At 41.6% G+C, this 24,380-nt stretch overlaps 1 protein-coding gene across 1 annotated transcript in view; it reads left to right on the top strand.

The window, feature by feature from the left end:
* The window catches only part of MAP3K5 (mitogen-activated protein kinase kinase kinase 5), a 229,254-nt gene that overhangs the window by 665 nt on the left and 204,209 nt on the right, over positions 1 to 24,380 (top strand). Inside the window, 1 exon segment of the mRNA XM_005899101.3 lies at positions 3 to 200. Within this exon segment, the coding sequence (XP_005899163.3) occupies positions 3 to 200 (198 nt within the window).

Below are 24,380 nucleotides of genomic sequence, written 5' to 3'. Positions count from 1 at the left end.
CTGGGGCGGAGGCGGCCGACGGACCACGGTGGCCTATGTCATCAACGAGGCGAGCCAGGGGCAGCTGGTGGTGGCCGAGAGCGAGGCCCTGCAGTGCCTGCGGGAGGCGTGCGAGACGGTGGGCGCCGCCCTGGAGACCCTGCATTTTGGGAAACTGGACTTTGGGGAAACTGCGGTGCTGGACCGATTTTACAATGCAGGTGCGTGCGATTTAACAATGCAGGGCCCCAGCCTCCGCGGTCAGGGGCCACCGCAAAGGGAAAGCTGTTGTTTCCCACCCCACCCCCCCGCCCCCATAGGAAAAATCGATCAGTTTCTGGGCAGCAATTGAGCATCTTACTTATTTACTTCTTGCCCCACCTTAGGGGCAGCGAGCGGCGCTGCGTGACTGCTCGGGGCGCTCGCAGCTCGGGGCAGAGAGTCTGACCGCCCGGCCGCCGGCCCGCGCTGGGAGTCCCGGGGTGCGTGGGGTCCTCTTGAAGAACTTCTGTTCCCCTGCAGTGCGAGTTATTTGTCCCAGTCAGCCCTGCCTTATTCAGTGTTTTGGTTTCTCTTCTGTTAGATTTGGCCCACATTTTCCTTCTATATATACCTGTGCCTGTTTTAGAAGATGTCCTCATTTTTTTCCGTGTACTTTTGAGAGTACAAAAATTCTGACTTCTGCCACGCAGCCAGCTGCACGCAGAGCGGATCTGTGTGAATTTGCATGTTATGTCACGATCTTCCCAGCTCCCTTTCCCTGAAGTTTAGTGGCTTGATTTCCCATCTCCTACCAATTTGAATTTTCAAGTAATTACTTTCAAAAGCAACTTTTTTAACTTAACACTAAACTTGCGTGATATCTCTGTTGGAATTTTGGTGAAAAAGAGCAGAGTCTATTTTTCATGACTCCATATACCCCTATGGGCTGGCAAGTAGATAATTTAACATTATGTAAAACGCTGATACCCAGTTTTAATAACTAAGTTAGATTGGCCATTAAAGTGTGCCCATTAAAGTGACTGCTAGAGTAATTCATGAAAAAAAATCTTTTCAGCCTATTACAGATTTCAGAAAGTGTCACTGCAATTCAAGGGACTGAAGCAATTTGCTATCTGTTAGCAAATGTTAGAGATAAAAGCATGTTATTGAAATTAACCTTTAGCACCCTGTACAACCAATGTTGAGAATATATATACATATTTATTTTTTTATAAGTGTGGGCATAAAATTTGATTTAATGGTGCTTTCAGACAATAAGTTTCTTGCATTGTGATCACATAGAAGGTTTTATATTCCAATCTTGTTTCCAGTTCTGATTCTCTTCAGTCTTTTCAGAACACCTGAAGAAGGCTTATTTCAGTCTTGGAATTCAGCCAAAACTGAATATTTTAAGAACAAGAATTTCATGTTAAGGAAGCCAGATTGAATAAACTAGGATTTTCTGGTTCTGGTGTATTTTACTGTCTTAGTCTTCATAACTGGAAATGGGTAGAATATAGTTTAGCTTGGTTGTGTGACTTGCTATAAAAATTACATAAATGTTTCTAAAAATTACAGCATTTTTATTTTTGGATTATAATTTGGAAAAAGCTTCAAAGAACTGAAAGATATATGAGGAAAACACCCAATGAAATGCTAAGCCTATTTTTATTGTTTTGATAGATTGGGTATTTTTTTATAAAATAATCTTTAAGCTAACTTGAAAGACTTTCCTAACAAGGTTCATGTAATGTTTATTCTCCAAATACTATCTCTGGGAAAGGGAGAGAGAAAGATTAGAAGGTACCAGACATTTGAAATGTATCTCATTTAATACTCCAAACAAGCCCATGAGGGAAGTACTTAGCTATCTTCTTAGATGAGAAAACCAAGGGCTCCATCACTGGCTCAAGGTCATGGGTAACAACTGGTCAATGGAGGGTCCCACTTTGGGTGCCTGACTCTAAAAGGTCTGGCTTCACCCTTGCTACCTCCATTTAGCTGGACTGATTTATTCTCAGAATTAAGAGAGGGAAACATCAAACTCGTGGTGGAGAGCTGGCAGGGACCTTGTGAGCCATTGTGTGCAATGTGGAATAGTGGGGAGGAGGGCACATTCTAGGGAGACCAGTGTTTCTGGGCCCGCTCTGTCCCATCCCACTGGTGAGCTCAACCAAGGCAGGCCCCAGTTTCACCCCTGCCTGTGACACAAACCCTCAAATCTCTCATTCAGCAAGAAAACGTTGAAGATGTGACAGAATGAAAATGGTATCGGTTTTGTTTTTCTAAACTGAGGGAGGCCAAGGTGAACAGTAGTAGAACTCAACTTCTGATTTCTAAGAGAGCACTTGCTTGTCCTCTGTAAAGGGCCAGATGGCATAAACGTTTTAGATTTCCCTGGAGGTGCCTCTCACACCTCCTCAGCTCTGCAGGTGTTACTCAAGAGGAGCCATAAAGAGGATCTAAATAAATCATCATGGCTGTATTCCAACAAAACTTGGTTAATGGATGTTGTCAGATTTATGAAATTTATATCTCATTATTCACAAAGTGATATTCTTTTGATTTTTTCTTTTTTTTCCTCAACCATGGAAAAAATAGAAAAACCATTCCTAGCTTGCAGGCCTTGCAAAAACAGGCCTGGTAAGATTTTGGCCCCATGCTGACCTCTTCTCTACATCTACTACTGCCACGTTAAAGTTGAATCGTTATGACATAGTGGGAAGAACTTTATCCCTCTAGTTTGGTCTGAGTCTTTATCCTGACTCTGCTCTGAACCATGTAATTCTGAGTAAGGTCCTTTGTCTCCTTCAGTGGCCTAAACAATTGGATCAGGGATGGAGGGAGAGAGGGGAGATGAAAGTAAATTTCTAGGATTCTCTCATGTAATCCTATGAGTTTGCAAAGGAAGGCAGCAAGGTGGGCTAGGACAGAGCATCTGAACAAGAGTTTCACGATCTGGATTCTGGTCTTGGTTCTTCTCTGCTGCTAAGTCACTTCAGTCGTGTCCGACTCTGTGCGACCCCATAGATGGCAGCCCACCAGGCTCCCCCGTCCCTGGGATTCTCCAGGCAAGAACACTGGAGTGGGTTGCCATTTCCTTCTCCAATGCATGAAAGTGAAAAGTGAAAGTGAAGTCGCTCAGTCGTGTCTGACTCTTAGTGACCCCATGGACTGCAGCCTACTAGGCTCCTCCGTCCATGGGATTTTCCAGGCAAGGGTACTGGAGTGGGGTGCCACTGCCTGGAGCAAATCATTTAAAATCTCAGAGAAGAGTTGTAATAACTGGTCTCTGAGATTCCCTCCAGCCCTAAATTCTGTACTTTAAAATTATAGCAGTATTGATTTAAAAAGGAATCACTTCAGTTCTTAGAGATGAATGAACCGCGTGTATATATAATGTTGCCATCTCCAGGAGCTCAGGGTTGGTGAGCAGCACAGATTCAAGTGCAGATTCCTGATTGTGAGCATCCTTGCAGAATGCTTTGGGCTTCCAGGAAGTAGCCTCTAGAATCAAACTGGAAGAAGGGTGGGTCAGAGGTGACCCCTAACCTGAGATAGAATGGTAAACAAGGAGGATTTACAAGGGCCTCAACATTTAAAATGGAATGTTGGCGTTGAAGTAGTTTGATTACATTTTTACAAGCTTCTGCTCTTTATGTGTACGGGGGTTTTCTAAAGAGTAGATTGCAGTTACAGGTTTTCACTGATTTTTCCTATTTGATTATTGTTCAACTATCATCAAGTTTGTTCTTTGACTACCCTTGTCATTCTCTCTTTCATTTCCATCTTGAAACTAATATTCTATCCAATATTTTATGAAAATTCATCATATATACAAGACTATCACTCAGAGATGTCGGTTGACAGGCTAATAACACCCCTTCCCAGACCCCTGCATTGTAGACAGTAAGTTTCTAGAAAAGCTAAGCGATATTAGTGATACAAATGTCAGTGATACAGAAGTTAGTGATGCAGAGCTATTCCACTGAGGTAGATAGGCCCCAAATGGCAGGGAATCAAATTTTTTTAAAAAAATGAACACTACTTTTGCAAAGTATAGCTGGGATAGACTTTATTATTCCCCTATTTGCTTATGAGAAAACTGAACCATAAAGGAGTTATATTCATTCATTCAGCCTAAATGATTTAAGGTTGCTGCTTAGAACCAGAAGCACACTTTTTCTTAGAAACAGTATTATAGATGGTGGTTAGATTTGGGTCTAGCCTGTAAGAGCCCTCCTAACTCAATGTACTTGAAGTCTGGAGCCCCTTTGTCTATTTAAGCAGTAAAATTATGTTGCTGGCCAACCTAAAACTGAGACTTTGAGTCCATCTTGCCCTGAGTTAGAATTGGTAACATGTATTTACCTAGCTTCTGGTAGTGTCTTGGCTGGATGTAGGAGTATCACTTTGGATTGATGGTGTTGGAAGGAGAGGCTGTGGTGAGGCAGGGGACAAAGGAAGGCTTGGGAAGTTTTGGGGAGAGGAGGGAGGTGAGGGACGGTGAGGGAGGAAGAAGGATGTTCAGCGAAGGAGGAAGCGATGTCAGCAGGAGATCTAGGAACACTTTCACCTTCACCCCCTCCAAACCTATTTATGGTCTTTGAATTCCAGCTGATCTAAGACCCAGGGACAGTGTTCTGTTCACGGCCACCTCACTCCTTCTTAGGGGGCTCACAATTGAATGGCTGCCTGTTTCCCCCTTCCCTGCCTCCACACCGCGCCCCCCGCCCCTCACCCAAACTACCATTGTATCCCCTGGCCTTTCTCTTAGGCAGGCTTTCTGTAGATTGCAATCTCTTACTCAGCCTATCACCCAGTAGCAGCAGTGGGGAACAGGAAGGAAACATATGCAGGTCAAAATTTTAAGAATTTAGCCTTTATATTTTCATCTGTGTAGTGTTCCTGCCTTGCTTGTGATAATAGTCTCCTATTTGGCCATGTCACTGGACAGGCATCTGAACTTTCTGGGTTTGGTTTCACTTGCTTCCAGCACAGCTCCCTAGGACTTCCAATCTTATTTGATAACAAAACAAAGCAAACATAACCTTTGTATCCTGTATATCTCAGAATGAGAAGTTCCTGAGAATCTTCCAGCCCACTTCTGCATCTTCTGCTTTTAAATCCAATGAAGCTTTTATCCATACTGTCTCATATACTTGGAGAAGGTGGTGTCAGTATTTCCTAAATAGTGGTTCCCATGAACTGGTTTTTAAAAAGTTGAAGATTGACATGAATTTGTCATGATTTTATTTTTCCAAGTAAGGATATTAAAAAGAAAAAGAAAACTCAAAAACCAGCCAACTACTGCCACTATTTCTTAAAAAGACATTCTTTTTAATGTTAAATTAGGGAAACATAATCTTAAAGAATAGCTTTTTACATACAGTAAATATATGGGAAAATGCATTTTATTTTTCCTATTTCGCCATGATGGATAAAAAACTCTATCATGCCAATCAACAGAATGGTGTTTGAGAACCTCTGATCTAGACCACCTACAAGCCCCTTCCCACTTCCAGTCAGTCTTTCTTCAACCAAGGAACAAGCCTTAGAAAATTATCAAAAGAGCAAATATTGGCAAACTCATAAAAAAAAAAAAAAAAAAAAAAGGTCTAGTTTAGGAAGGGGTTAAAAAAAATTATCCCAGTGGAGCCACGCTTGTGTTTTTTGCTGGCATATCATTGCCACCCTGTGGGAGCCCGGAGCACTGTGCCTCCTCTTGCTTTCTTGGAGGCAAAATTTTCCAAAAAGGATTTTACTAGAAAATTAGAAAAAAAGCAAAGCTAAAAAGAAAACTCCAAAACACAAAGTACACTTGTTTGTAGAGCACTCATTTCTTACCCTAAATAGTCAAGTGCAGATTGTCATCATTGATCCTGCTTCCCAGGCTCCTGGCTCCTTGGCTCAACTTGGTCACCTTTGGTCTGCTTCATAGAGTCGTCAGTTGAGAGTTACAGTCGGTTCCACCTCTAGGTGAAGCCTAATTATAGGCACACAACTTGGCTTTGTCTCACCAGTGGCCTTGGCTGCTGCCAGCCTTCTGGGAGTCGTCTGCTACGAATTAGTTCCCCTCCGGTGGCTACGGGGACTGTCCCCTGCTTCCTGTTTTGGAGGCCTGGTTAGCGGCCCGTTCAGTTCCTGTTTCTGGTTTGCAGGATAAAACTGGTTCACGGCTTCTTTGTGGAGCAGTGGGAGATCGACAAGCACAAAGCCCAATGAATATGCGAGTTTCCACCAACAGGTACCAACTGGTTCTGCTTTGCAAGTAGTTGTCCCAAGTGTTCCCTTTGAGCAGCACCCCACTCTGCCTGAGGCAGGATGAGAGTTGAGACTGTAGTAAGTGAGGTGGGCGTGGACAATGTTGCAGGAACTACAGCTTTGTGGGTATCAGGAAGAAACCGGTTACCAACAGCCTTGGGAAAGGTACATCTTGAAGAAAACCGCCTCACCATCCTGTAAACTGGATATAGTTAAGTAGGGAAACTGGCTTTGTTTAAGAAAGATTCCCCTTATTTTCAGGGAGCAAAGTTCGATTTGCAAGTTTTATTAGTGGCATAAAAGAAAAATAGGAAAGCAGAGCAAAATGATAACTTATTTTAAAATCCATTGATGATTCTAATACACTGACTGCTTTCATTGTTTTTCTATATTGGCCTTTATCTCTGGCTGAAGATGCTGACTTAAGGAACCCATCAAAATATGTGTCAGATTATTAGAGAAGGAGACAGGGTATAAGGCAAAGCTGATTTTAAAGTCTTGTCGAATTGTACCAACAAAAATTTAAAGTGAGTACCTAACATCTTAATGTGTTTTATTTTGTAATTTTTTTTCTGAAGAAAATATAAAAACTAAAAGATACAGAATCCAGGCTACCTTGTGGCAGTCTTCTTAGGAGACAGAGAAGAGAGGAGAAAAAAAAATTTTAATGTTCTTAGAGTCTCCTACTAGAAATCCTAGCAGAGCCAATCTGTGTAACTTAAATGCTTCAGGAGTTGCACAGTGTAGCAGTAAACATTTCATTACATACCAGCCTTTTCTGTTACAATAGGTAATCAACAATGGGCAAAGCAATTGCCTTTGGTATATGATTCATACAGGAAGCAAGTTATATTCTTTGGTACAGTAAGGCTCTAAAAGTAGTTCTGACCAATTGCATTAGTATTTTCCAACACTTTTAGTCTCTTCTAAGACCTCTTAAGTGGAGAAGGCAATGGCACCCCACTCCAGTACTCTTGCCTGGAAAATCCCATGGACGGAGGCGTCTGGTAGGCTGCAGTCCAACAGGGTCGCTAAGAGTCGGACACGACTGAGCGACTTCACTTTCACTTTTCACTCATGCATTGGAGAAGGAAATGGCAACGCACTCCATAAGAGACAGAAACAGAGCGGAACTACCCTAGTGAATTATTAGTGGATGTCAGGCCATTTGACTGTTGACTCCAAACCATGTAAAACTGGGTATTTGCCTGATCGTGGGTTAGTCACTAAGTCATATCCAACACTTGCGATTCCATAGATTGTAGCCTGCCAGGCTCCTCTGTCCATGGGACTCACCAGGCAAGAATACTCTGGAAATCTTCCCAACCCAGGAATCAAACCCAGGTCTCCCACATTGCAGGCAGATTCTTTACCAACTGAGCTATGAGGGAAGCCCTCTTTTTGAGGAAGCTATCACTTTATTTGGGTAGCACTGGCCTTAAATTGGGCTTCCATGGTGGCTCAGACGGTAAACTGCCTGTTAACGCGGGAGACCTGGGTTCAATCCCTGGGTCAGGAAGATTCCCTTGGGAAGGAAATGGCAACCCACTCCAGTACTCTTGCCTGGAAAATTCATTGTCCTTTCAAAATCTTAGTTACTCCTATTTCTTATTTGAAAGTCACCCCCAAAGAATTAAGGAAACCTAGGCTATGACATGTCAAGTACCTCTTGATATCACATTCAGTTCAGTTGCTCAGTCGTGTCCGACTCTTCGTGACCCCATGGACCACAGCACTCCAGGCTTCCCTGTCCATCACCAACTCCCGGAGTTTACCCAAACTCATGTCCATTGAGTCGGTGATGCCATCCCACCATCTCATCCTCTGTCGTCCCCTTCTCCTCCTGCCTTCAATCTTTCCCAGCATCAGGGTCTTTTCAAATGAGTCAGTTCTTCACATCAGGTGGCCAAAGTATTGGAGTTTCAGCTTCAGCATCAGTCCTTCCAAACAGTTTCTTGTGACAAAGATAAGTTTAGAGCTGAGGCTATCGAGGACCAGGAGCCTGATTCCTGCTGTCTTGGGGCCATGGCAGCTCTTACCTACCTCTTGAGTGTTTTCCAGGTTTATAGTTTGTTCACACCGGTGTGTAGGTGATGTCATGTGGCTACATGAGGGTGATAATATAAATGTGTGTTGTTTTATGCAATGGAGTCCTCTTTTGATTATCTTATGTGCTCCAGAAAATACATAGATGTGGCAGTGTAGTTGCTCTATATGTCACAGTTGAGAAAACTCCTCCTTGGAGAAGGGTATTTGACTTTGGCCAGAATAAATCAACTGGCTGAGTAGGGAGTCAAACTCATGTCTTCAGAGTTCTGAATAATCCAGGTGTTTTCCCCTTGCAGTGAAAAACATTTCAAAACACATATGCTGTTTAAGAGGATCAGTTCTAACATCTTGGTCCATGATAAGGAGAATTTGAAAAGTCGAGATTTCTCTCTCTCTCTTTCACATACACACACACACACACACAATCAGGAATGCTGAAATGATTTGCTAATAGATGCCAAACTGACTAATATGTTGTAAGACAATTCTATAGGTATAAATGCTGGAGTCATCTTTTCTACAGGATGGAAATCAATTGTATCTCTACCAAAGAATATTTCTTTGTATTGCTGCGGACGGATATTATTTGCAGTACTATCAGTTTTATACAACTTAATGTTTATCCCCAAAGCATTATCAAATGGTTTTATCACTAGAAGGACAATTAATGGTTGTTGTTTTTTTTTAAATCAGATAATTCCCAGAGCATGGCTTGACCAGAACCAAGTCAGAATAGACTGGTGTGTTGCTTACAGTGTCTGCAAACCCAGCTCTATTCATATACCGGGAAATCATTATTACTAATAGGAACTTCAGTAGTCCAGACGCCTTCAAATAGGTTTCTCTTTTACAGAAAAAAATGCTTATAATATTTTAGAGGACTAGCAAATTTGCTATAAAACTCTACATACCAAATATATTACTTTGATCTTTGTAGCTTAAGGCCAGTGAACCAACCAGTGCAGTTGCTCAGTCGTGTCCGACTCTTTGCGACCCCATGGACTGTAGCCTACCAGGCTCCTCCATTCATGGAATTTTCCAGGCAAGAGTACTGGAGTGGGTTGCCATTTCCTTCCCAAGGGGATCTTCCTGACCCAGGGATTGAACCCAGGTCTTCCGCGTTAACAGGCAGTTGCTTTACCGTCTGAGCCACCATGGAAGCCCAATTTAAGGCCAGTGCTACCCAAATGAACACCATGTGTTACTGTGTGCTGGGTGCCATACCAATTACTCTACATGCCCAATCATATTCCTTATTTAATGTTTATGAGTTAGATGGCATCAATAGATCAGTTTTACATATGGGGAAATTGAGACCCAGCAGAGGTAATCAACTTTCCCAGTGCCACTTGATGGAACCAAGTTTTGAATCTGAGGCTGTCTGATCCCAGAGTCTGTTCATTTATTTATTGAGAAATGAGAATGTATTTAACTCATGGGGCTGTAATAGTTGAATAAAAATGAATATGGTTTCTTATCTCACAGCATATATGGAAATCAGATCCAAATAGATGAGGGACTTAACGCTGAGAGGCAAAATTCAGAGTCTGTTCATTTATAACTATGCTCTCTTGTCTCCTAGAAATAAATTTTCTGTTTGAGAACATTTAAATTACAGCCTTCTCATCATAGACATTAAAGTTGACTACTTAAAAATCTGCAAGATTTCTTTCTAAGATCTGCACAGAATTAGGCTGAGTGTAATTTCTGCCTTTTATGATCTTTCAGTCTGCCCATTGAATTCAACAATTTAATAAGTAATTATTTAATAAGCCTATCAAATGCAAGGTGATATTCTAAGTAGTGAATAAGTGAAAAATCCAAGGAAACTCTTACGGACTTCATAATATGGGTGATTTCACTGAATGGGACACATGAGAACAATGTACATTACTGTGAAGATAAATGTGAAAATGCATTGAAGACCAAAAGCTTACACATCTGTGAACTATGCATTAGGCTCTTCATTTATTTTTATATGAAATCAGTATCATGTTCAAAATTATGTAAATAAGTACTCAATTGTATTAAAAATCTTTAGGGTCTTTTATAAATATTGACAGACTCTCACTAAATTGACCTCAGGGAAGTATTGTAATTAATTCTTTAACAAAGAAGAATTTTTATATTCTGACTCATAGAAAGAAGTAGAGTTACTACCTGAGACTTAGAATCTTTTTTCTTATATTTTGTTTTTATAGTAGTGAAATTTGATCTGGCTCAAAATTCTTTTGTATTAGTCCTTTTAGTTTGTGAAAAAAATTGAGGCTATTTTAGGTAATTGCAACACACCAGTGGTGTAGTATCAATTTAAGATTCCTTAGGCTATAGTCCATGATTGAATTGTGTTGCTTGTTTGTTGATAATACCTGGGGTTTATGTATGGTCCTTGGTTGACAGGAAATTTGGCACCCCACTCCAGTACTCTTGCCTGGAAAATCCCATGGATGGAGCGGCCTGGTAGGCTGCAGCCCATGGTGTCGAGAAGAGTCGGACATGACTGAGCGACTTCACTTTCACTTTTCACTTTCCTGCATTGCAGAAGGAAATGGCAACCCACTCCAGTGTTCTTGCCTGGAGAATCCCAGGGACGGGGGAGCCTGGTAGGCTGCCGTGTATGGGGTCGCACAGAGTCGGACACGACTGAAGCGACTTGGCAGCAACAGCAGCAGCAGTCAGGTTGAATGCAGAGTTACTGAATGGCTTGTCCAGAATGAGCCTATTAAACAAACAGAATTCCATTTAGATAATGGAATTTGAATGGCAGACATGTATTAGATACAGTGATGTATGCAGGACTGTATCTGTATTACGGTATATATAAAAATGACTAAGTTTGAAATCTGGGCTACCTTTGAAGTTCCTAATCATAGTTATTAATGTATACTTTACATAACCTTTCTAATTGTTTTTGAGTCACACGCGTACAATTGATGTATGTTAGCTCTATCAAGACAATTTCTAGAAATTGATCTTGGGAAACTAGTTTTGGTTGATCCAGTGAAAATTCAGATAATTAGATCTGGACAGTAAGATTTTAGTTTTTTGAAACTAATTCTTGGTCCATTTACTGTTAACTATTTATATACAGTCAGAGTAAGAAAAGATTTCTAGGCCATGTAGAGGGGCAGAATCTGGCTTTACAACCTAATGTATCTCTTTGTGTGTGTGTGTTGTTAGTTGCAAAACAGGATTGGGATGTAAGTTGCTTGGCTTGACCTACTGAAATTCGAGAACAGTGTTGTAGCTTGCGCGTGAGTTATGGTGAGAATAGTTGGCTTAACTTTTCTTGCCCAGCAACTTAGTACTGCCAATAGCCTAGGTGCTTAAAGTACATTTGGCAGTTGGTAAATCTGAAATAAAGTTGGAAAGGAAATGCTAGGCTTGACTCTAAACAGAATCCTAGATTCCTCTTTCCTTTATAAATGCAATAGTGTAGAACATGTATTTAATCATTAAATATGACACGTGAGTGCGTTACCAAGGACTGATCCTGCTGTGTTTACTAGAATGTTGACCTGCATATCTGCATTTGTTTTGTTTCCAAAGTCTAAAATTAAGGCTTGTCAGCATTATGAAATCTTTTGCACAGTCAGCTATGCTTTTGACTTAACATTTAATTTCCAGGAGTATTTTGTTAGTGTTGACTGGTCCTTCGAGCATATATTCAAATGAGTGGCACACTTGGTCATAAGTGTTAATTTTGATTGATTTATGTCACACCAAAGTTGTTCTTGCTTAGTTGCTAAGTTGTGTCTGATTCTTTTTGAACCCATGGACTGGGTAGCCTGCCAAGCTCTTCTGTCCATGGGATTTTCCAGGCAAGTAGATTTTTTTCAGGCAAATGGAGTGGGTTTTCGCTTTCTTTTCCAAGAGATCTTCCCGAGCCAGAGATCGAACCCAAGTCTCCAGCATTGGCAGGCAGGTTTTTTTACCACTGAGCCAGCAGGGAAGCCCTCACATCAAGGTATAAGTGACAAAATCTGTATTTATCACAAACATAATATATTTACAAAGTTCACTTTTTAAGGTTCTTTTGAAGCAATGAGTTAGATGCAAATATGTGCCAATTAAGAAGGTAAATTGCAGAAGCATTTACAAGCTGCTAACATGTAAATATTCATCAGTATTCATGAATAATAGGGTTAAGGAATGGCTTGCTTGGATTTATGGAATGTTTAAAAATTCAGACAAAATTCTCTTTTTGATTCTTTGTTTAAGGGAACAGAAGTCAGACAAATGGCAGACAAGAATTGTAGGTGACTGAGCTTAAGTAACGTCTATGGAGTTTTATGGTTACATTTATAACTATCATTCGGTGCCCCTTTAGGAAATCTTGGAGAAGGTAAAATTTGATAACATGAGAGCGACACTTTTCTACATCAGCCAAATCGCTTAAACACTTGGAACCAAAGTTAAGATATTGCTCTATCTCTTTGGTTTTCTTCCAGCGTTAACACATACTTTCACTGTTTGGTGAAAGTTAGGTAACAACAGTGCTACTTCACAATTTTCAAGCTTCACTGAGTTCAGGACTCTGCATCTGGTCGGATTTTATTAAAAAAGCAGATTTCATCTTGTTAAATATATATGAACATTCTTCATGATGGATAATCTCTTGATTATCCAAGACTGGTAGCTTCTCCTGATTACTTATTTCCCTCCTATCCCACCCCATCCCACCCCTCTTGGTCATCAAAGAGCTAAGCTCTGTTAATACTTCCCACTAGCTATCAATTTTACACATGATAGGATGAATTGAGTGGTTAGCATTTCCATTCATTGAAAAGATTTATTTTTTGGCTGTGCTGGGTCATCATTGCTGCTGGGGCTTCATTATCATGTGGGCTTTTCTCTAGCTGTGGTGCACGGGCTTCTCACTGGGGGAGCTTCTGTTACTGTGGAGCGCAGGCTCTAGGGTGCTCGGGCTTCGGTAGCTGTAACTCCCGGGCTCTAGAGCACAGGCTCAGTAGTTGTGGCGCACGGGCCCAGTTTCCCTGTGGCATGTGGGATCTTCCCCGATGAGGGATCGAACCCATGTCCCCTGCATTGTCAGGCACATTCCTTACCGTTGAGCCACCAGGGAAGCCCTCCATTCATTTTCAATCTTGGAATTAGAATCATCAGAAACAAGTAAGTTGTTCACACAAAACAAGAACAGTTCTGCCGCTGTGTTGTGACGCCATTTGGGAATTTTGAACAAAGTTATACTATGATTTTATATGTTGGCATGCCTTAATTTTCCCGGACCCACCATTATTTAATAGGTTTGTGCTTCCCTCTGAAAATATCATTAGACATGTTGGAATAAGTTTGCAGAGACAGATGTATGAAGCAGTCTTGATTTTTCTGTTTTTAAATTGCACTTTCCTGGGGCTGATTCTCCTTGGTGTATTTGTCAGGGGAGCTAGAGTGTGTTCCCTAAACAGATTCCATGCCAGAGGATAAGCCAACTTAATTTGAGAAGATTTTCTAAGAGCATTAACAGAGGGGGAAAAAAAAAAAAACTATTACTGGAGAATCCAAGGTCCTGATCTGCTTTCAGTTTTCAGTTAGCTGGTCTCAATTCTGAAAGCTCCGTTTAAGACTTTGACTGACTTATAAGCTTCTGATGACAATATATTTAGTCTATGAGAATTACCTTCTCAAGTCTTGTAATTGTCCCCTTTAGCCATAGAAGAAAGTATTGCCCAACATTTGAATTATAATGTGTATGTAATATGTGGTCGCCAGGAAAATTCCTTCCTGAGCCCAACATATTGTATAGTTATTTATGAGCTGGAGCTTAGCATGCTTTTTCATTTAAGCTAAGAGTAATCGTGGAACTATTTAACTTTTTATTTTTTAGCCCCTCTTTAAGACTTGTGTAATTTTTTTATTACATGTTTATGTTAGTCTGTTACCTCTTAAAATAATCTCCTAAAAGCTATTAAGTACATTTTAACTCATTTACTTGATTCTTTGGCAGATATAAAAGAAAAAGCTGTTGCTTCATAAGTCTTGCATCATATGTGAAATGACTAAGAAGGAACAACCGAAAAAATCAAGTCCAATGTAGAAGGATAATGAGAAATCCTTTGTTAGAAAGGTCTGACATAGAAGCAGCAGTTTCAGGTACTTCAAAGGATCATTAAAATATAATTCCATGTCTCCTTTCCTTGTCTGTCTTGTTTATCCTGTATCTCTAGCACTTTATACAGTGCTTGGCACTTAAAAGGCACTGGATATCTATGGATGGATTGAATGAATGAATATTGCATTTCCCCCTCTTGGTGTTTAGTTATTGATTTTGATATCTGTCTTTTTTACTCAAATGTGAATTAAGTTCCTTGGGGGCAAAGATCACATTTTATGGATCTTGACATGCCCCAGGTCTTCTATTTCTTTGCTTGACCTGTAGATGTGAGCTTGATCATGAAGTGGTCACACTTACTGATGCTTATCGAATAGAATTCAATGAAATCAACCCTTCTGTTGAGGGGCTCACAGTCTGGTGCAGGCGGCCAGCCTATTAAGATAGAATAGGTTATGCTGATTGCTGATGGCCATTCTAGAAGTTTATATTAAGTGCTTGGAGAGCACAAATGACAGAGGATTCTTCTGCTGAAGGGAGTGTGGAGGAGGTTCGCTAAGGCTTTGGGCAGGAGGTGATATTTAAATTGGATTTTGAAGGATAACAGCGAAAGCACTTCTTATGTGCCAGGCATTTTAAATTATGAGGACAAGTGAGTCTCCCTATAAGAAAGAGGCAGAATGAAAAAAGGGGCCTATGGTAGGACACAGACAACACCAGCATTTAAAAATGGATAGAGGAAGGCATCAACCAGTGAGAAAGAGAAGTGGTCAAGAGGTAAGACAGGAATAGGGGAAAGTTCAGAGAGAGGAAGTGAGAGGGAAAGAGGGAGCTAGCTGAAAACAACAACAGAGAGGTCGGAAGTCAGGAAATTTGAATTTTTCAGAGAAATGAATGGACATGGAGGTGAGAAAGCCCCTGATAACTTTTGCCAGAGCAATTCCAGGTGAGTAGGTGGCAGTGGTTTTCCCGAATAGCCTCTTGAGTGATTGCTGCTGAACTGCAGAAGGCATATAACAGAAAGTAGTCCTTAAAATGAACCTAGCTATGGAACAGAAAAAGACTCGCAGATGTAGAGGACAACTTGTTGTTGCCGAAGTGTTGGGGAAGGCATGGACCGGGTCACAGATGTAGAGGACAGACCTGTGGTTGCCGAGGTGTTGGGGAAGGCATGGACCGGGAGTTTGGGGCTGGCAGATGCAAACTATCGCATAGAATGGACAAACAGCCAGGTCCTACTGTATAGCACAGGGAGCTGTAGTCTATATGCTGAGATAAACCATAATGGAAAAGACTATAAAAAAGAATGCATATATCTGCATAACTGAATCATGTTGCTGTGCAGCAGAGATTAACACAGCATTGTAAATCAGCTATACTTCAATTTTAAAAAGATAAATGAAAATAATTTATAATAAATGAAGATAAATGAAAAAAAAAAAAAAACCCAAATAAACCAATGTGTTGGTGAGAGAAAAAGAAGGAGAAGCCAGGTGCTAGAAGGAGCACACCCTACTCCCGGGCTGAGGCACCTTGCCTGGTCCTGCCAGTTGTTTTTATGCCTTAGAGACACAATGAGGTCAGTAAGCCTTTGTGGGCTCAAGTGTTATTTAACATCGTTTCTGTGGGAACGTGGAATACAAATTCCTAAGCATTTTCTTCCAGAAAGAACTTCGGAGCATGACCCCTTGCAAGTGTACTTGTTTTCTTGGCTAATTGCAATTAGGGCTGAAAATAGAGTTGCTTTTCTTTGTGAAATTCTGTAACTTGGATAAATTTGAATTCACAGTGGTATGGGCTTTAAGTTGAGGGTTCTTTACTGGTGGAACTCAGTTTACAGAAGTGTAGAACTTATTCAGGAGGTGAAGTGTTTACTAAGACAATGGAGAGCTCAGGCTAGGGAAGGTTTTCATTCTTCTGTCTCCAGTGGCAGATTTCAAAGATTTTTGAAGCCCAGAGAATAAGAAGAGAGATCAAAAAACACTTTTGTTATTTCCTCAGCCACTTGAAACACTTCATTGCATATGACTGGCCACTTATAAGTAAAAATGATTCTTTCTTTAAATGAGATCTTTTTTACTTAATGCTATTTCACTTTGTAAATGTATACGTGTCTGTGTGTGTGTGTGTGTGTGTGTGTGAATGAGCATGAGCTAGTCACTTCTGACTCTTTGTGAACCCCTTGGATGGTAGCTCGCCAGGCTTCTCTGTCCGTGGAATTTTGAAGGCAAGAAGACTGAGGTGGGTAGACATTTCCTACTCTAGAGATCTTCCCTGCACAGGGATCAGACCTGCATCTGCTGTGTTGGTAGGTGGATTCTTTAGCACTGTGCTAGCCGGGAAGCCCTGTAAACCTATCAGTTCAGTTCAGTTCAGTTCATTCGCTCAGTCGTGTCCGACTCTTTGCAACCCCATGGACCTCAGCACGCCAGGCCTCCCTGTCTATCATCAACTCCCGGAGCCCACCCAACTCATGTCCATTGAGTCAGTGATGCCATCCAACCATCTCATCCTCTCTCATCCCCTTCTCCTCCTACCCTCAATCTTTCCCAACATCAGGGTCTTTTCAATTGAGTCAACTCTTCGCATCAGGTGGTCAAAGTATTAGAGTTTCAGCTTCAACATCAGTCCTTCCAATGAACACCCGGGACTGATCTGCTTTCAGATGGACTGGTTGGATCTCCTTGCAGTCCAAGGGACTCTCAAGAGTCTTCTCCAACACCACAGTTCAAAAGCATCAGTTCGTCTATGCTCAGCTTTCTTTATAGTCCAACTCTTACATCCATACATGACTACTGGAAAAACCATAGCCTTGACTAGACGGACCTTTGTTGGCAAAGTAATGTCTCTGCTTTTTAATATGCTGTCTAGGTTGGTCATAACTTTCTTTCTAAGGTGTAAGCGTCTTTTAATTTCATGGCTGCAGTCACCATCTGCAGTGATTTTGGAGCCCCCCAAAATAAAGTCAGCCACTGTTTCCCCATCTGTTTGCCATGAAGTGATGGGACCGGACGCCATGATCTTCGTTTTCAGAATGTTGAGCTTTAAGCCAACTTTTTCACTCTCCTCTTTCACTTTCATCAAAAGGCTCTTTAGTTCTTCTTCACTTTCTGCCATAAGGATGGTGTCATCTACATATCTGAGGTTATTGATATTTTTCCCAGCAATCTTGATTCCAGCTTGTGCTTCATCCAGCCAGCGTTTCTCATGATGTACTCTGCATATAAGTTAAATAAGCAGGGTGACAATATACAGCCTTGACGTACTCCTTTCCCAATTTGGAACCAGTCTGTTATTCCATGTCCGGTTCTAACTGTTGCTTCCTGACTGCATACAGATTTCTCACAGAGGCAGGTCAGGTGGTCTGGTATTCCCATCTCTTTCACAATTTATTGTGATCCACACAGTCAAAGGCTTTGGCATAGTCAATAAAGCAGAAATAGATTTTTTCTGGAATTCTCTTGCTTTTTTGATGATCCAGCGGATGTTGGCAATTTGATCTCTGGTTCCTCTGCCTTTCCTAAAACCAGATTGGACATTTGGAAGTTCACTGTTCACGTATTGCTAAAGCCTGGCTTGGAGAATTTTGAGCATTACTTGACTGGCGTGTGACATGACTGCAATTGTGTGGTAGTTTGAGCATGCTTTGGCATTGCCTTTCTTTGGGATTGGAATGAAAACTGACCTTTTGCAGTCCTGTATCCACTGCTGAGTTTTCCAAATTTGCTGGCATATTGAGTGCAGTACTTTCACAGCATCATCTTTTAGGATTTGAAATAGCTTGACTGCAATTCCATCACCTCCACTAGGTTTGTTTGTAGTGATGCTTCCTAAGGCCCACTTCACATTCCAGGATGTCTGGCTCTAGGTGAGTGAACACACCATCATGATTATCTGGTCGTGTAGATCTTTCTGTACAGTTCTTCTGTGTATTCTTGCCACCTCTTCTTAATATCTTCTGCTTCTGTTAGGTCTATACCATTTCTGTCCTTTATTGAGCCCATCTTTGCATGAAATGTTCCCTAGGTATCTCTAATTTTCTTGAAGAGATCTTTAAGTCTTTCCCGTTCTATTGTTTTCCTCTATTTCTTTGCACTGATCACTGAGGAAGCCTTCCTTATCTCTTCTTGCTATTCTTTGGAACTCTCATTCAAATGGGTGTATCTTTCCTTTTCTCCTTTGCTTTTCACTTCTCTTCTTTTCATAGCTATTTGTAAGGCCTCCTCAGACAGCCACTTTGCTTTTTTGCACTTCTTTTTCTTGGGGATGGTCTTGATCCCTGTCTCCTGTACAGTGTCACGAACATCTGTCCATAGTTTATCAGGCACTCTAACAGATCTAGGCCCTTAAATCTATTTCTCACTTCCACTGTATAATCATAAGGGATTTGATTTAGGTCATACCTGAATGGTCAAGTGGTTTTCCCCACTTTCTTCAATTAAAGTCTAAAGTTGGCAAAAAGGAGTTCATGATCTGAGCCACAGTCAGCTCCTGGTCTTGTTTTTGCTGACTGTATAGAGCTTCTCCATCTTTGGCTGCAAAGAATATAATCAGTCTGATTTCGGTATTGGCCATCTGGTGATATAACCTATGCTTTGGCCAAAAAGTTCATTCATATTTTTCCATGAGACTCTAACCCTAACCCTATGATCCTGTGGAAAAACCTGAAGAAACTTTTTGGCCAACCCATTACAATGAAAACACATTAAAAAAAAAAAAGGAAAGCAACTCTGATTGCTTTTTAGGCTTTCTTCGCCTTAGGTTCCCAGCCTCTCCTGAGTGGAGGGCTGCTCTGACTGGAGGACTGATATAATCCCTGGATTACTTTGAGTATACTCTTGCTAAGAAACAGGCTGCTTCACTTGTATTCTCTGCCTGGTTCATTCCAAAAGAAACTTTATCCCTCTCAAAAAAAAAAAAATCTTTGTCCCAATAGTTACTATTGTTTTACTGGCTGATTATCTTGGAATCAGCTCCCTTCAGCCTTATCTTTTATGCGTCCTGTGAGGGAGATACCGTGTCTGATGTTGACCCTTGTTTCTGATGATATTCCCTTCATCTTTTGTGTCACACTCACTGGAGTAGCAGAGAGAAGAGACATACTTATTTAGAAACATTTCATGTTCCTGTGGATGACTTTACTTCTTTCTCCTTTCCCTTCCCCTCCTCCTCCTCGCCTCGCCTTCTCCTTCTTTTCTCCCTCCCTCCTTCTTTCTTACAATAGGAAACCTTGACAGAGCCCAATCTTTTAAAAAACTTGCCTTGAAAATCAATTCTCAGGGTGAAACTTGAATTTTCCAAAAGAACACTTTCAAAGAGAACATATTTTTAAAAATATTGGGTTGTGAAGATAGTATAGAATCTTCTTTGATAATAATCATGGTAATTACAGTAATAAAAAGATCAGAGTAGAAAGGTTTAGTTGTCCAGGTTTCTGGCAACAATATAGGGGATTAGCTGGGTTTCATTCTTTTTGTCCATGTGAAGTGAACAAACTGCCCTTTTTTTGGTGTCAGATGTCTGTCTCCCTACTATGTCTTTTTAGCCCAGAACCCCAGAGCTGTGGGTTAACCATCTGTGTACTCCACACCTTACTGTTGTCCCACAGATACCTTCAAACTCATTTCCCTACAGAAGTCGGTTCCCTCCTCTAGTTCCTAACATCTCATTAAATGGCACCCAATTATCAAAACCAGAAACCTGATCCAGATTCTTTTAAAATAATCACAAATTGTATACAGGTCAAGAATACCAGTCTTATATTTTCCCCCAATAATGTATTACTTCATTTCCTTGGTTTGATGTTTAGTTTAATTATTATGTTAATTCTTGACACATTTTTATAGTCAAAACTGTTATCATTTGTGAATTCCATGGTTGCTTTTAAGTGAAAATTCTTGCTTTATCCATAGATCTGAGAGTTATTCATTTGTATTTTCTTCTAGAAAGTTTAATAGATTTTCTTTTTACACTTGACTCCTGCCTCCATTATTGAATTAATTTTGTTGTAATGATATAGGAAAAGTAACATGTGTGTATTCCAATGTACTACAATTGACAAAAGGAAACAACCTGTGAGCTGAGTGAAGTTTATAAACACAACATTTCTTTGTGCATGCTCAGTTGTGTCTGACTGTTTATGAACCCACGGACTGTAACCTGTCAGGCTCCTCTGTCCATGGGATTGTCCAGGCAAGAATACTGGAGTGGGTTGCCATTTCCTACTCTAGGGATCTTCCCAACCCAGAGATCGAACCCACATCTCCTGTGCCTCCTGCATTGGCAGGTGGATTCTTTACCACTGTACCACCCGGAATGCATATATTTACATGCACACACATATAAAAATGGGTGGAAGATGGGGGAATCTCAGGAGGAACTTTGACCTTTATTATTTTTGAGGCTGAGCAGAAAGTCAGAGAAGTTCTTATTTTTCCCAATAACCACAGAGATAACCTTAAGCTGAGGACGCTTCTACATTGCCTCTCAATGGTAACTCCTGTCCTGCTCTAGCATTCCACCCTCGCCTGCAGTTGTCTTTTCCCTTCAAAGAGCAGGATGCTCATAACCATGGCCAAGTTCAGGCTGTCCACGCCAGGCATGATGCCAGATCAATAGCCTCCTGCAATGGCATCCCACTCCAGTACTCTTGCCTGGAGAATTCCATGGATGGAGGAACCTGGAGGGCTGCAGTCCATGGGGTCACTGAGGGTCAGACACGACTTCACTTTCACTTTTCCCTTTCATGAATTGGAGAAGGAAATGACAACCCACTCCAGTGTTCTTGCCTGGAGAATCCCAGGGACGGGGGAGCCTGGTGGGCTGCCGTCTATGGGGTCGCACAGAGTTGGACACGACGGAAGTGACTTAGCAGCGGCAGCAGCACCCTGTGCTCTTGGCCAACTGCAGGGACTCCAGGCTCATGCTGTGGTTCTCCCCACTTGTCACCACAGCTATGGCTACCTTTGTCCAGGCCAACTCGTAACTCTGGACCTCAAATTCAGGGAGTCAGTCTTTACTCACTTGACTTTCTAGATCCTCTTCCTTATTCTTATACTCATGAAACTTCAGGGGTCGTTGGGCACATACCCAGCTGTAGTCACTGGCATTGTTAGACCTCCAGGCCTGGGACTGTACATATTCTCTTATAAATTTGATTTGGATGGGGACGGGCATCTAATGACGACTCCTGACTTTGGTAAGATACTGCTTAAAAAGTTCTCCACTGCCTGGGCATTCAGGGCTGGGGGAGTGACATAACCCTGGAAGCAGATGTGTGCCCAAAGTGGTGCACACGGTGCCCAAAGGGACAGATTTGCAGGGAGCCAAGTGGTGACCCTGCAGAGTTCACACATTTCAGCCCCTGAGATGTGGTGGGAAGAACAAATGCTTTAGGGTTAGGAGGCTTGCTTTGAGTTTCAGTTCTGCCTCACATATCCTGTCTGCAATGAGAAAGCCTATATTTGCTTTTGCTTGAGGATTAACTGAGAAACATGAAAGGAGTGACACATCAAAGGGCTTTGATTTATTATTTTGAGAGATGTGTGTTTCATTTTTTTGTGTGATGCATAGCAATCCATACAAAATGCAGTAGCTTCTAATAACAATGTTATTTTCCCACACAAGGAAAGGCATTGACTAGGTTCTGCTGGGTGGTTCTTCTGTTTCATATGTAGTTGGTTGGTTCTGCAGTCATCTGGAGGCTAAACTGGGCAGGGTTTTCCAGAAAGGCTCATTTCCATCCCTGGAAGTTGGTGTGGGCTTTCTGCGTCGGCCTCAGTTCTCCTCTGGTGGCCTTTCCACATGGCCAGCTTGGACTTCTCACATGGTGTTTGCATTCTGAGAGGGACTGTTTCTCAGAAGAAGGAAGTGGAAGCGTTTAGTTCTTGTATGTTTTAGTCTCAAAATTCTCAGGACTTTTGCTATATTTTGTTGGTCAGAGCAGTCATAGTACCAACACAGGAGGGGACTTGCTCAATGAGGAAGTGGGCATGTGCAGGCCACGGGGTAAGGAATTGATGGTGGCCATCCTTGGAAACATCCACCACAGTCTGACTGCCCTGGCGTACTTCTGCCACCATGGGGTGTGCACATGTGCAGGCAGCTGATCAGGAGCTCTCTGTCTACTTCACTGCCATATAGCAGTGATGTCATGGAGAGAACCAAGGCCTGAGCCTCGAAGAGTCATTGAATTTTGAGAAAGAAGCAATTAGAACTCAAAATGGAAGGTACTTGAATGGATTCAGCAAGAATATGCTTTTTTTCCCTATAGATTTTTTTTCTCCTTCTACAGCTAAGGATGGTAGAAAATTTGCTGTCAAAATACTGTCCTGAGACTTTTTGCTGTCCACCAGAAGAATGTTTGCCTGAAAGCTGACCTCTTTCCCCACATAGTTGGGTCTGTTGGGATTAGATGGTTGAATAGAGACTAGATAGCTAAAGATTTGCCCTGGCTGCTGCTTGAAGTGAACAAGGTAATGAACAATTTTGTGAAAATCCTGTTTATACATCTAAGACCTCTGATCTTTTTTTTATTAATTATTCATTCATTGGCCACACTGTGAGGCTTGTGGGATCTTAGTTCCCTAACCAGGGATCAGACCCATGACCTCAGCAGTGAAAGCCTGGAGTCCTAACCAGTGGACCACCAAGAAACTCCCAAGACTCCAGATCTTAATTGATTCATTATGCAGAAAGTAGAGTTGATGCTTTTTAAAAATCTGTGCACATTAGCACACTAGACTCACCACCCCATCTCAGCTTTGAGAATGGGCAGTATTTGTTGTTTTCTGCCTCTAGCTGTGCAGAAAGAAAGGCAAGGAAGGATTAGGGCCACAGAGAAGACCAGGTGGTAGCAATGGCCTGGCTGCTAACCAAGAGACCTCAGGAGACTAGGAATAGGAAAGGGGAAGGAGAGACCTTCCTTGAGGGTCGAGTGCAGGTATAGGCATGTGGTTCATGAACTGGTTTAATCTGCAGGCAACTTGCCTATCCCAAGAGAGGTTTGCAGCCAGCATCAAAGTTTCCAGAGAGATAGGTAGAGTACAGGAGGTACTTTCTCTTGAATAATTCCCCTTGTTGCTTTTCACCTGTTTAATTCTACTCGGCCTTAGGAACTCAACCAGAAGTTGACTTTTCTGTTTGTACTTTTCCTAATCTAAGCCCTCCTCTTGCCTTACACACTCTCTGCCTCATTTCTGGATGGCTGACCCAGTCAGGAGCATGAGCCAACCTTTCTTTCTAATCTTTGCCCACAGAACACCTGAGAGTCATGTGCAAACATTCGACAGACGGTTCTTGGCTGTGTATCCTATCAAATGCACTGTTTATATTTGGAAAAAGCATTGGTTCTTCCACTCAGCAGACAAAATGTGTCCAGGCATTAATGAGACAAAGTCAGGAGCTCCCTGGTTCTGTGTGTTCTTTCCTGTACCAACTTCCTTCTCCACTTGCTACCTGCCTCTTTTGTTGCAACTCTCCTCTGGTGGGGCCAACAGTGGAGATTTTTCTTTCTTATTTTTTTCCCTTAATCCAAGCATACCATATTCTCTGCTTAAATTAGAAACCAAAAAAAGTATTTGCCTGCCTTCCTTTAAGGTCATGGCTTTTAAATTTAAAGAAGTTGAAGAGTTAATTTTTAAATTATTTTGTTTCCTTTTTCTAGCACATTGTTGATGAGTGAAGCCACCAGTAATCTTGAATTTTTGGTAGAATTGCTGACTGAGCCAGTATCCCTCAAATGTATTCATTCCATCTGCATTTGCTCTCGAGAGGGCTATCTGGGGGCTCTTTCTTATCTTCCATCACTTCTCTTTGGTGCTGTCTGAGTAGTTGCTAAGAAATGCTTTCTCTCCAATGCAGTATCTTGCTTAGGGCTCCTGACCATTGGCAGGAGGAAACTAAACTTGTTAGCACAGAGTGCAAAGTTTGCCCAGGTTGGGCATCCATCTACCCCTTCGGCAAGTCCCTCTCACAAGCCCCGTGATTGGACCTAGATTCAGGACCATTTCTCTAAAAAACTAAGCTCAGGGAT

The sequence above is a fragment of the Bos mutus genome, chromosome 9, assembly GCF_027580195.1.
Source record: "Bos mutus isolate GX-2022 chromosome 9, NWIPB_WYAK_1.1, whole genome shotgun sequence".
Classification (NCBI taxonomy): Eukaryota; Metazoa; Chordata; class Mammalia; order Artiodactyla; family Bovidae; genus Bos; species Bos mutus.
This window is presented reverse-complemented; position numbering and strand designations above follow the sequence as displayed.